Consider the following 13,758-nt stretch of genomic DNA (forward strand, 5'->3'; position numbering starts at 1 on the left):
GAGAGAGGACACGCCCCTGGGGCGCCCCTGTGTTCAGAGAGAGGACACGCCCCTGGGGCGCCCCTGTGTTCAGAGAGAGGACACGTCCCTGGGGCGCCCCTGTGTTCAGAGAGAGGACACGTCCCTGGGGCGCCCCTGTGTTCAGAGAGAGGACACGTCCCTGGGGCGCCCCTGTGTTCAGAGAGAGGACACGCCCCTGGGGCGCCCCTGTGTTCAGAGAGAGGACACGTCCCTGGGGCGCCCCTGTGTTCAGAGAGAGGACACGTCCCTGGGGCGCCCCTGTGTTCAGAGAGAGGACACGTCCCTGGGGCGCCCCTGTGTTCAGAGAGAGGACACGTCCCTGGGGCGCCCCTGTGTTCAGAGAGAGGACACGCCCCTGGGGCGCCCCTGTGTTCAGAGAGAGGACACGCCTCTGGGGCGCCCCTGTGTTCAGAGAGAGGACACGTCCCTGGGGCGCCCCTGTGTTCAGAGAGAGGACACGCCTCTGGGGCGCCCCTGTGTTCAGAGAGAGACACATCCCTGGGGCGCCCCTGTGTTCAGAGAGAGGACACGTCCCTGGGGCGCCCCTGTGTTCAGAGAGAGGACACGCCCCTGGGGCGCCCCTGTGTTCAGAGAGAGGACACGCCCCTGGGGCGCCCCTGTGTTCAGAGAGAGACACGTCCCTGGGGCGCCCCTGTGTTCAGAGAGAGGACACGCCCCTGGGGCGCCCCTGTGTTCAGAGAGAGGACACGTCCCTGGGGCGCCCCTGTGTTCAGAGAGAGGACACGTCCCTGGGGCGCCCCTGTGTTCAGAGAGAGGACACGTCCCTGGGGCGCCCCTGTGTTCAGAGAGAGGACACGCCCCTGGGGCGCCCCTGTGTTCAGAGAGAGGACACGTCCCTGGGGTGCCCCTGTGTTCAGAGAGAGGACACGCCCCTGGGGCGCCCCTGTGTTCAGAGAGAGGACACGTCCCTGGGGTGCCCCTGTGTTCAGAGAGAGGACACGTCCCTGGGGCGCCCCTGTGTTCAGAGAGAGGACACACCCCTCGGGTGCCCCTGTGTTCAGAGAGAGGACACGCCCCTGGGGTGCCCCTGTGTTCAGAGAGAGGACACGCCCCTCGGGTGCCCCTGTGTTCAGAGAGAGGACACACCCCTCGGGCGCCCCTGTGTTCAGAGAGAGGACACACCCCTCGGGTGCCCCTGTGTTCAGGTCTCTCTGATTAACTGACCTGAACACAGGGTTGCCACAGGGGCGTGTCCTCAGAGAGAGGTCGTGTTTCAGAGGACGCATGGCTCTCGACCTTCGCCTCTCCCGAGTCCGTACGTAGGGAAGTAGTTGCAGTGATGGGACAAGACTATAACTACCAATTGGATATCACCAAATTGGGGAGATATTTTTTATTTTTTTGCATTGTATTGAAAGCAGAACTAAAATCAATAAATCAATGTGTGCATATGATTTTGCATGTTGTAGGTGACTAACCACCATGTTCACCAAGACTAATAGATAGATCTGATATCATGCATGAAGAACTTTTAATGTCCCTGAATATGTGGATGTTACTCTGACTTGTAGTAACAGACCATGATACAAGGCTTATCTACATAATCCCAGAAGGTCATTATTACATCATCCCAGAAAGTCATTATTACATCATCCCAGAAGGTCATTATTACATCATCCCAGAAAGTCATTATTACATCATCCCAGAAGGTCATTATTACACCATCCCAGAAGGTCATTATTACATCATCCCAGAAAGTCATTATTACATCATCCCAGAAGGTCATTATTACATCATCCCAGAAGGTCATTATTACATAATCCCAGAAGGTCATTATTACATCATCCCAGAAAGTCATTATTACATCATCCCAGAAGGTCATTATTACATCATCCCAGAAGGTCATTATTACATCATCCCAGAAGGTCATTATTACATCATCCCAGAAGGTCATTATTACATCATCCCAGAAGGTCATTATCCCAGAAGGTCACACAAGCTCAAGTATACAGTACAAATATGATAAAAATATGAAATATTTCATAGGATCCATTTCCTTTTCAACAAAACTGTATGTAAAAGGCTTGCATTGACTTATATGCTTTCTAAATTTAGTATAATCACATTATAAAACTACTAACTCTAAGATGTCACTTTCTGTAAAACTATAAAATACATATTTGTATGTTAAGTGTTAGAGAAAATGTGCATTTGTTTTGCATATGTGCAATGACTTTCAATGATGCGCCATTTCTAATGAACCATTGAAAGTGACAACACAAAAGTACAAAGATCTTTTATAGCCAAGATACATCCCTCTCAACCTACATGACGAACCACAGATCTTAGGAACAGTCCACAAAGGAAGACTTTATAATGAGAAAAGAGTATCCCTTAGCCAGATAGCATTCGCTATAAATTATCATTCAGTTTGGTCCCTAAGACGAGGTTCTAATCTCGTTCCTGGAACTTCATAGCACAAAAACATTACCTCATGTTATTCTGGAATGCTCTTTAGGTTTTATCACCCAAAGACATCGTAAATCTCCTCTGTCAGTGTTATCTCATAGAGTCCCATCCTCAGTAGAACACACACACACAATAGTTAACAGAATACTCTATTCTGTCGAATAAAACAACCATTATAATACAATACAAGCACTATAACATAATCTTGCAATTTTCCACGACAGGTGTTTGAACCCAGAGCGGAGGTAAACGCTTTACAGCATCTCTATCTATGTACGGTTCCCTCCATCCAGACAATGTGGGGTTATAAAACAATAGTTCATAGTGTATTTGTATCAGGATACAATCCATTGAGCGCTGCTCCTGCGTGATTGACTTAACGTTAAACGCAAGAGATGTCGACTCACTTGGAAATGACCTTGAAATGTCAAGCGTGCTACAGAATGGCCTTAATGGAGAATGTTTAAACTGAGATCAGAATCTGACAAACTATTGGCCTACAAATAAAATGATGCTGTTTAGAAATTGTCGTAACTTGCAGAATTCTGAGATCAATTATCTTTACCTTGATGATGGTCAATTATTGGAGTACAAACACATGGACATCGATACCAATGAGCATCTGACAATTTGAAATCTGCAACAGCTTGGTTTGTTATGTGTTACTGACAAGGCTGGAGACTCAGAAAACACTTCCTCTGATCTGGTGGTATGTCTTCAGGTCAAACATGTACAGCTTCCCCTTCTGAAGTCAGCAACACAAAAAAAAAGCCCAGCGCTGACCAATGTGCAAGTGACACTTTGGCTTCTGAGAGAAGCTCAGTTAGCTTTTGATCTCCTCCACTAGAGAATATGGTCATTCAGTTTGTTCAGACAGCGGAACAGATTGATGCACCTCTCTGGAGAGGGGATTCTCCCTGATCTTCTCCTTGATGTAGTTCACCGTTTCCTCATTGGTCTGTGAGCTGCTTCCTGTCTGTGTCAATAGGCCTTGTAAGAGAGTATGATTGGACTCCAGTGAGAGGCCCAAGAAGGAAGCAGAAGATAAGGTCCAGCTGTCCATTCTTACTCTGTAAGGCCATGTCTTATAGCGGTGTGTCTTCAGACATCTGAAGTTTTCTGGTTGGGGGGGGTGGGTTTTCTTGCTTGGTTAATATATTTACATTGTCTTTGGTGAATGTGACAAACACAGCAGCAAGAAACTCCTGGATGCTCAGATGAACAAAGCTGAACACTGACACTTCTCTCACATCAATGCCACTCTCTCTTAGGTCTTCCTCATAGAAGATCGGATTGCTTTTCTCCAGCTGATGGAAGGCCAGTCTTCCACGCCAGCTTCAGAATCTCTTCATCCAGTTTCATGTGTGAATCTGTCTCGGCTTTCTCTTGTCCCCCATGAATATTTCTGGGTTTTGTGTAATACGTTGTAGTTCAACAAGTGTGAGTACATCTCAGTCAGAGTGTTGTGCATCTCTCTCTGCTTCTCCCAAAAGTATCTCTACAACAGTGGTAGAGATCCAACTAAAGATTGCACATGACGTAGGGGCTCCTTGATGCCTTTATGTGTGTGATGATTCTGCTGGGGCCAGGTTCTCATCACTGATTCTCTTCCTAAAGTACTTCCCCTTCTGTGGGTCGATGAACACTCAGGGGGGGGATTGATTGGCTGCTGCAGAATGGTAGATTATCCACAAGAGAGCAGAGGTAGGCAGAATCCCCTTGATGAGGTTTGTCAGATGAGTTTGAATCTGTGACGTCACAACAGCTCTTGTTGCTCTGGAAGTCTTGAGGAAGTCGGCACTCATCCAGACCATCAAAGACAAACAGAAAGTTATACTTGTCAAAGTTGGTTTCCATAGAGAAGTGATTAAAAAATTAAAAATCCCAAAAAGAGAATACCAATTTCATGTAATTTTCTCTTCCTTCAGCCCAGTCCAAAAGGAACTTCACTACAGAGTGTTTTTAAGATGCCAGCGACTCCTTTTTTGTCAGCACATTTCTGATTTTGTTTGTCTGATCCAGGTAAAAGCTCAAAGATGTCGCTGGTCTTCTAGATGCTGCCTCATATCTGTCTTACCTCATGTTCTGTATTGACCTGTGACCTCTGTAACTTACCCAGTTAAATACAAAATAGACAATTCAAATCAAGTATATATGTTAATGCTTTATTTTCCAGTCCTCTAGTAACGTGGAATTTACTTACGAGACTACGAACTAACAGCGTCAACTACAGTGTAAAACGTAGACGAGCATCCGCACTGGAGTAAAGTTGATCGTTCTATAGTAGGCCTAGATCTGTCAATCAACTGATGGCTCAAATCAGCCCATCAAATCAGCCAGGGGGGGGAAACTCAAACAGTAGCCTATTATCCGTTTTCACACCTTTCATTATGTGATAGTGGATAGGCTAAATGGTAGCCTATAGAATGATTTGCAACCATTATTGGTCACCTTCATTACCTCTCTTCGTTCTGCTTGCAATCACAAAGTCTTCCAAGATACACTGAACAAAAATATAAAACGCAACATGCAAGAATTTCACTGAGTTACAAGTCATATGAGGAAATCAGTCAATTGAAATATTCATTAGGCCCTAATCTATGGATTTCACATGACTGGGACTATAGATATGCATTTTTTTTGGGGGGGGGGTCACAGATACCTTTAAAAAAAAAAAGCCTCAATCTCATCACAGTATCTCTGAGCATTCAAATCGCTCTGGGGCACTCTGTTCACAACGTTGACATCAGCAAACCTTGGAACAAATAAAGGATTTCCTTTCTTTGCCAAGGCAAATCTTCGGTAGCAATTTACCCAACCCTTTGTATGAATGGAAAATAGTGTTGGTGTAACCTACTGTATTTATTTCCTATTTATGTCCAGTAAGACAAGCATCTTTAAAATAAATTACAATACCAGACATTTTATCAACATGGGGGGGGGGGGGGATAAAATATCCCTGGACTGTCCATATTTGAAATGTGTAACTACGGGTGTTTTCACATATAAAAGAGCCGATCTCAGTCCTCTTTAAAAGATCCGATCTCAGTCCTCTTTAAAAGATCCGATCTCAGTCCTCTTTACAAGATCCGATCTCAGTCCTCTTTACAAGATCCGATCTCAGTCCTCTTTAAAAGATCCGATCTCAGTCCTCTAAAGTGAACTCTGGGAAGAAAAAAAGCTAAAGAACGTAGTTCACTTCACCTATTTTGTGGTCCGAGTCCTCTTCACATTCACATGTTTAGAAAGAACCAACATTTTTATAATATTCACTCAATGCGCTCTCTGGGTTTTTACAAAGTGCAGGACAAGTCATTTTAGACAGTTTAAATATAACTACACTCTAAAAATGTGTATTTCAACAATGGTTCTTCTAAGATCCTCAAACTTCTTTGAAGAACCTTAGTGTTCTAAGGTTCTTAGAACCCCAACCCAATAGGACCTGGGGTTCATCGAGGAACCTCCTTAGTTGGTGGGGGTTCTTGTGGGAACCTAACTGCCCAACTGAAACATTTGGATTTGAAAGGACAGGCACTTAAATTGAGATCTTTACATTTTTCAGTTAAGGCAAGGTTTGTCCCTTGTATAATCTAAATTGATATCGTTTTATGGTAATACCATATTTTCATATTAGTGCAAATCTTTCCAAAACAGAAAATATACACAATTCAATGGATATCAATCAATAGAGCTAAGGATATGTACAAATAAAGGGGCCAGTTGTACTACTGAATGCCTCTTCCGCATTTAACCCAATCCCTCTGAATCAGAGGTGTGGGGGGCTGCCATAATCGACATTCACGTCTTCGGGGAACAGTGGGTTAACTGCCTTGCTCAGGGGAAGAACGACAGATTTTTACCTTGTCAGCTCGGGGATCTGATCCAGCAACCTTTCAGTTACTGGCCCAATGCTCTAACCACTAGGCTACCTGCCACCATAGGCTATAAGAATATGTTGAAGGCTAGCTGTATTGGGTGCAGATGACTGAACTGCTCACTTGTGTGTCTGTAGGTATACAGATGAGGCATACAAAAGGTATGTCAATCGGTATGTTATGGAGATCACATTTACCATCCTCCTCAATATGGACAAGTTGTATATGAAAACATTATCCAAACTTTTTCCACATTCACCACAAACCAAGCTATGATTTCTGTTGAGTGCATGTTTCGTTAATCGTCTATAGAACATTAAATCAAATGTATTTATAAAGCCCTTCGTACATCAGCTGATATCTCAAAGTGCTGTACAGAAACCCAGCCTAAAACCCCAAACAGCAAGCAATGCATGTGTAAGAAGCACAGTGGCTAGGAAAAACTCCCCAGAAAGGCCAAAACCTAGGAAGAAACCTAGAGAGGAACCAAGCCTGGTTCCAGATCTTTGTAATTTCATTCAACTCCTTGCCAAATATAAATGGCATGACAAACAGACTGGTACCCAGACTAGAAGCACGTGACATTTCAAATCTAACATTTTCTGTACAATGGCTTTCTTAATAAAAAGATACATTTGCAAGTATTGTTCTCTTGGTAGAAAATAAATATTAATTGTTGAGTCAAATTTAAAGTAGAAGTATCCATTTAATAAGAATTTGTGAAGTGCATATACAGAATTTTTCAGCAAATGTTAACTAAACCTTGTGGGAAATGTCTTTGCGATACCGATCCGTAAATTACAATGTTGGGTTTAAATTTACATGAGGTCTGTCTGAGGTGTAGATTGGAATCAATGACAGGGCCAAAGTGGTGATGGAAATATAACATTGTATTGATTAGACTCATAACAGAAAGTTTCACTTCAAATGGTACAGATGTCATTAAATCACAACGAGACTTCCAATCTGCAGTGAGAACGATAGATACTCAACAGGAATGCGACCCAATCAAAAGATCTCAATCACACTGTACATTTCCTTAAACGGTTCAGTTTCCCCCCCAAGGAAAATGTATAATTATTCATATGGCAAAGGAAAAAACCAATTAGAAGTTGAATTGGGGAAGCACGATCCAACCTATAAACACAAAAGACTCCCAAAATAGAGAAAAACATTACATGGTATCCAAGATACTGGCACAACGACCAAATCTCTGACTTAAAAAAAAATGAGAGATTGTGGGAGTGTGTCACCAAAGGCAAGCCTCTCCATTCATTCCACACTAGCAAGCAAGCAGGCCGCCACAAAGCCAGGCGCCATGGTCTCAGCATGACAACTCTTCAGCCCATACCACGAAACCACTTGAGGCTGGTGTTTACTTTAAAAATCAGGACAGGCTTATCGGAATAGACGGAATGGAATAAACGGAACGCTATGAAGGATTCTCTTCCACGCATTCCATTCCAGCCATTCCAATGAGACGGTCCTCCCTCCAGCCACCACTTCACTACAACACTGAACTACACACATCCCCCCCCAGTGGGGCTCAGTGCTGGCTCTCAGCCGAGGGGGAGCGAGACCGGGACGGAGACTGCTTCCGGGCCGGGGCAGGGGAACTGGGAGGAGGCGTGCGAGAACGGGAGCGTGGGGGAGGGGTACGGGAGCGAGGGGCAGGGGATCTGGACCGGGACGGGGACCGTGAGGTGGAACGATGTACAGCCCTGCCCCCTCCTCCAGATGAAGGCTTCTTCTCCGGGGTACGGCTGGCCGAGCGAGATCGGGGGCTCCTGGAGCGGTTACGACTCCTGCTACGGGACTTGGAGCGGGGGGAACGGCTACGGGACCGGGAGTAGCTACGAGAGCCACGGGAACGACTCCTACTGTGGCTGTTGGAACAGAAGAATGAAAAGTTTTGTTTCCCCCCACCATCAAGAGCATTAGTTAGTGCAGAGCCATAATATATTACTAACACTCCCCCTGGACACTTATCAGTCCCCACTTTCACCTACATGCCTGTCTCAGTCTCATTTCCTTGTCAGAACTGTGTCAAAACACCTAAAAATAAATAAATATATAATGAGAGCATTGGTTTACAACTAGCTGGAAAATGACAGTGAAGTTCCTGTGTTTGTCTAGTCTCAGTGAAACTAGAAGTTGGAAGAGAGATACCAACCGGCTCTTGCGATCCTCAGACAGTTTCAACTTGCGTCCATTCAAGTCTGTTCCGTCCAGCTTATCAATGGCATTCTTCATATCACTGTGTGATGCGAACTCCACCACCCTGTAGAATCAAACCACATTCAGTCAACAGGCTCATTTCATAATAGCAACCATTCAACCTAAGGTATATTTGGTTTGTTTTCAAGTAGAGCACTTTTTTTTATTTATTGTAAACAGAAAATGTGGGTTTATTATTGGACAAGCCCGAGGTAATCTCTCCCTTTCTCAGTCCATAAGGAACATGGGTCATCGTGCAACGAGACCAAAAGTTTTGGAACGGAATATAACTAATGAATAAAGCCCAGATCCTGGGCCAACTGGACAGACAACTCACCCTTCGTTCTTGTTGGTTCTGTGTGCATCCACAAAGGTGACTTCTCCGGCTTTCCTCATCAGGTCTTTCAGGTCCTACGATGAAGCATACGAGTCAGTGACGAGCAAACAGACTGTATAATGTGGCTGAGAGGGTTTTCTGTGAACCTGAGAAAGACTAAATCAGTAAACCACGACAGCAATATCCACCCACCCCGTAATACTGACTTCCAACAAAACACGCTAATCATGTGATATTTTGGCATTTGCAGACGAGGGCGTTTAAGTGATGAGCCACTGAAATAGCTTCACAGGTAGACCAACTTGGTTAACTATCTTACCCAAAGGAGAAACATGTTAACACTATTTGGTTCCTTGGTATTGTATTTGTTTCGTGTTTGTTGACAACTAGGGCGGACGGAGACTACACAAATTTTCTTTTTTTACAGAAGATATTAAGGCAGTGAGACATGACAAATCCCTTCCGGGTGAGGTGGCTTGGAAATGTTTGAGGTTTGTCAACTATCGTGGTTTTAGGGGGCATCGTTTAAAAATAATTCTATGCAATGTATTTTAAAAAAAAAAAAAATGTTTTTATCTTAAGCTCCTACTTTAAATCAAGGGGTTCTTTCATTAACCTATTAAGTAGCCTAGTATAATTCCATAAGGGCTTATAAACTTACAGAAAGCGTTCTCCAGTAAGACTAGGGTATATGATTCTACTCCCTGTTCCTCCCAACCCTTAAACCCAATCACATGAGTTATATGTTACTTACCGTTCCATACCCAGGAAGACATTAGCAAAGAGCCACTTGTCCAAATAGCGGACCAATGGGAACCAATGCAGTCACAGTGTTAAGCCCTTGAGAAACGACCTCCCTCAGCCTTGTCAGACCCGGAATCCGGCCAGCCTCCACAAAGGACCACCAGAGAGCAAGTAGGGGAAGGAACGAAGGAAGAGGGTGTGCAGTATGCCCAACTGTCAACACCCCCCAGCTCCATCAGCAACAGATAAAGAACCAAACGGGAGAGTGTAGGGAACGTGGAGTGGATTGAGGGGGTTACAGGCTGGCTGCAGTCGGGGGAAGGGGGGGGGTGGGGTTTCCACCAGACCAGACCACAGAACCTCCAGACTGGGGCTACGAGGGACCATCCTAAGGCTATCCTGCGCTAGAGCCCTTTCACCCGCTACGGGGCCCAGCCAAGATTTAGACCATCGGCAACTGCGTGTAAGGAGAGGCACCAAATGGACACTATTGAAAACACAACCAGCAGAGGGCGCTATGCATATAAGACACCTCCAGGAGAGGCGGTGCATGCAACTCCTTCATAAACTAATAACCAGATAATAATAAGCTCAACAACAACAACAAAAAATAAATAAAGGGGTTAAAGATGTGTTCGGTTACATTTACCTTTAAGTCTAAGAGGTGCTTATTCTTAAAAAGATACAGTAAAACGAAGGCAAGAAATAAACAATTCTGAATTCATAATATCGAAACGGGGCCTTGCCGTTCTATTCACCTAATGGGCTATTAAGCATATTGCCAAGGTTTATATATATATAGAAATGAAAAATGTGCATGTTTCAATAAAAAAAAATGCTGCTTCACACAGACTACAAAAAGGCAGTACCAGATCAAGTAAAAAGATAATTGTTTTGTATCACATTCAACCAAGTGGGTGCAACTGCTCACCTGCCAACTGATCCGTGATGACAGGTTCTCCACAATGATTCTGTGCTCCGTTCGCACCGGCGGACCATACCTACTGCATGGGTGGGAGAGATATTGTTTTATAGTTACCATAGGAACTTTAAATCACACTCAGAAAATTACACAAACACATTTACTTTCACATGTTGAACACTAAACTCTAATCACATTGACTAAACTCCACTCACTGCAAAGAAAACTTCCAAGCTCCTAAAATCACCCCGTTTTCCAGAATTCATATATGCAAGATTGATGGAATTATAAGGGAAATTAGCAGGAAATTCAGGAGGTTTCCAACTAGGAGTTTTTAAAGGAAGTTTACATAATGTTGGAAGGCCAAACTGCAGGCGAAGAGGTTGTGAAAGGAGGTCTGAGGAGTCTATACCTGGAACCACCACCACCACCACCATGACCACCAGAGCCCTGGCGGTAGCTGCTGAAACGAGGTGAGAAGCGTCCTCCTCCACCACCACCACCACCACCCCCATCCCTGGTCCACCACCCCTCCCTCTTCTGGAGCGGGCATGCTCTATCGTCACCCTATAGAGACAAAATAGTTCATACTGAGGTTACAGAAATGACTGATAAAGTACAAGACAGTTAATACCGAGCCTACAGAAATTACTGATAAAGTCAATTGAATTCACACACAATGCAGCTAGGCCCAAGTCAGAGAAAGAGAGTAGCAGTTCTGTGTAAATACCACTACTATATGGAGTAACTCCCAAAACACATTTCACCATTGAGCTTTCTTAATACTTTGAATAATGCATCCAAATCTTTACCTTTCACTACAGAGTTCCTTGCCATTCAGCTCGTATACGGCATCATCCGCATCTCTGTGGTCGTCAAACTCCTGATGAAAGACAAGGGGGGGGGGGGGTTGTGTAATTAAGGATTCATTCAAAACTGTTTTCTCTGAAGAAGAAAAAAAACGTGCTTTGAACTGAAAAACGATTTGAAAGGTCATCCAACTCGGGCCTCTTCTAGAGCTCCACCTGAAGATTTGACCTGGTATTTTTCCGAGTTCCCAGTTGTTTTGAACAAGGCGTTCACTGACCACCCCTAGACAGGGCTTTGGGGGACTCGTCAGCCGAGTTTGTAGTCTTCCATTTTTTACTAACCAGGGTCTGAAATTTGTGCCATGTAATATTTGGGAAAATACATTTCACTAATAAGCGGGTTAAGTTAGGAACATTTTCTACTAGCCCGGTCTGAAAAGTAATAGCTCTAGGTTATCTAAATGTTCATCCCTGTCCCTAACAATGCTAACCGGCAAGGCCGACTTACCACAAAGCCGAATCCGTTCTTCAAATTCACTTCTCGGATCCGTCCATATCCCTTGAAGAATTTCTCCACGTCCCTCTCACGGGCGTGGGGGCTCAAACGACCGATAAACACACGACATCCACTCATGATGATACTCTGCATTTAAAAAAAATGAAAAGTTATTCAGCTATAAACAGTCACGTTACCCCCTAACATTAACTGAGAAGGCCCAGACCAGTGTGGTAGCTAACTAGCCAAGCGCTAACAATACGTTGCAAAGTTAAGCAGCCGTTAGTCGTTAGTTAACATTAGCCAGATAGTCAGCAAGCTAGTCTAGATTCGGCAACGTTAACAGTATATTTAACTAGATATACATAAACAATACCAGTTATATGTTCTATATGAAATAAATGTATGAAATAAATCCCAACCGATAAAGGCGTGGGTATGTACACGTTAGCTAGCTAACGTTACTAGCCAGCTAGCTAGCTGAAAAGTCGTTAGTTACTGTATGTCGTGCAGTTAGCTTTCCGCTAGCTTAGCTGCAAAATACTAGCTTGGCATTCGGATGAACTGTTAATCATTACATTATGTATTTGCCAAATTTGTGTGCTAAAATGATATAAACGCGGAGCTCACCTTTCTGTCGTCTCTTCGTTACTTCTTGCTCGCTTGTGTGTATCAAAATGGCGACAGCGAGAGGTAACCGGATGTACTTCAGCGCCAAGGTTTGTTTTAATTTAGTTTTTAAAAACAGTAACACGCAAAACATAAACATAACAGCCAGAGGGATTCCAAAGAAATGAGGAAAAAATAAAATAAAACTATTCCACATTATATCAAATCAAATACAGACATATAGCGAATACATTTTTATTTTTTTTACATTTTGTTTTGTATACGTTTTAAAGACTCTAAATAGTTTTCCTAATCAGATTAAAAAAATTAAGAAAAGGGGCTTTTTCTTGATAAATTTTGATTTGTGTATGAAACATTTTCCTAATAAAATAAAGAGATGTATGACATACTCACGTTCAATTGTGGAATCAGTGTAGTAAAATAATATGTCAAACTTAGAAATTTCAATGGTTGTATGCAATTTGAGGCCAAGATATAGTTTTACATCAGTCCAGAACACTTCACTATATAAACAATTACATAATAAGTGTTCACCAAGGTGAATGGGTGTGTTCTAGACCTATCAAAAAAGTTCCACAAAACCCCTGATCTCTAAATGAACAACCTCAACATTAACAAAAATGTAGCAAAAATGCACATAAAATAGTCAATCTTTACGACACATTTCCCGCTGTCCATCTCATCTCAATGGACTCATCTCATACCCCCTCGTCCTATATATATTTTATTTTATTTTTTATCCCCGTCCCCGGAGGAGGCCTTTTGTCTTCTGGTAGGCTGGCATTGTAAATAGGAATTTGTTCTTAACTGACTTTATTTTTTATTCGAATATTTAAAACATACAATATATTTGCAGTGAAGCCGCTCAACAACTACATCACATTAGTCATCTATCAGACTCCATCAGCCACCGGCCTAAGCTACCAACCGCCAGGCCACCTGCCTTCCATGATCCACCCACAATTCCCTAAGAGCTGCCCCTCAACCAACCGAGACCCCCACAGTCGCCCCCCCCGAATTATTCCATTCCACCCCAAAACCCCCCATATATATACACACTCACACACTCTCATTCCCACACTGAATGAGTGGGTATATGCACATGTACAACACTGCCCCTCAGTGTCATTCAAAACGTACTTTTTGTTTTTCTACACTTTTATCTATGACCATCATTCTATCCCTAGCCCAGCAACTCCACTCCCACTTGCCTAGTTTAATAAAAGGTTCAATAAAATAAATTAATAGTTTGATTTTCCTCCCATTCAATGTTGTTT

General features: G+C 43.5%; 1 protein-coding gene across 1 annotated transcript; it reads right to left on the reverse strand.

Annotated features, from left to right (window-relative positions):
* Positions 1–7,012: 7,012 nt before the first annotated feature.
* On the reverse strand, positions 7,013–12,583 carry srsf5a (serine and arginine rich splicing factor 5a). Its single transcript, XM_014196106.2, is given in 9 exon segments — positions 7,013–8,212; positions 8,500–8,607; positions 8,881–8,954; positions 10,556–10,628; positions 10,959–11,035; positions 11,038–11,113; positions 11,359–11,429; positions 11,864–11,998; positions 12,482–12,583. Coding segments are annotated over 8 exon segments (945 nt in total). The 5' UTR covers positions 11,990–11,998; positions 12,482–12,583; the 3' UTR covers positions 7,013–7,872.
* Positions 12,584–13,758: the final 1,175 nt, after the last annotated feature.

Source organism: Salmo salar, chromosome ssa01 (genome assembly GCF_905237065.1).
Source record: "Salmo salar chromosome ssa01, Ssal_v3.1, whole genome shotgun sequence".
Lineage (NCBI taxonomy): Eukaryota > Metazoa > Chordata > Actinopteri > Salmoniformes > Salmonidae > Salmo > Salmo salar.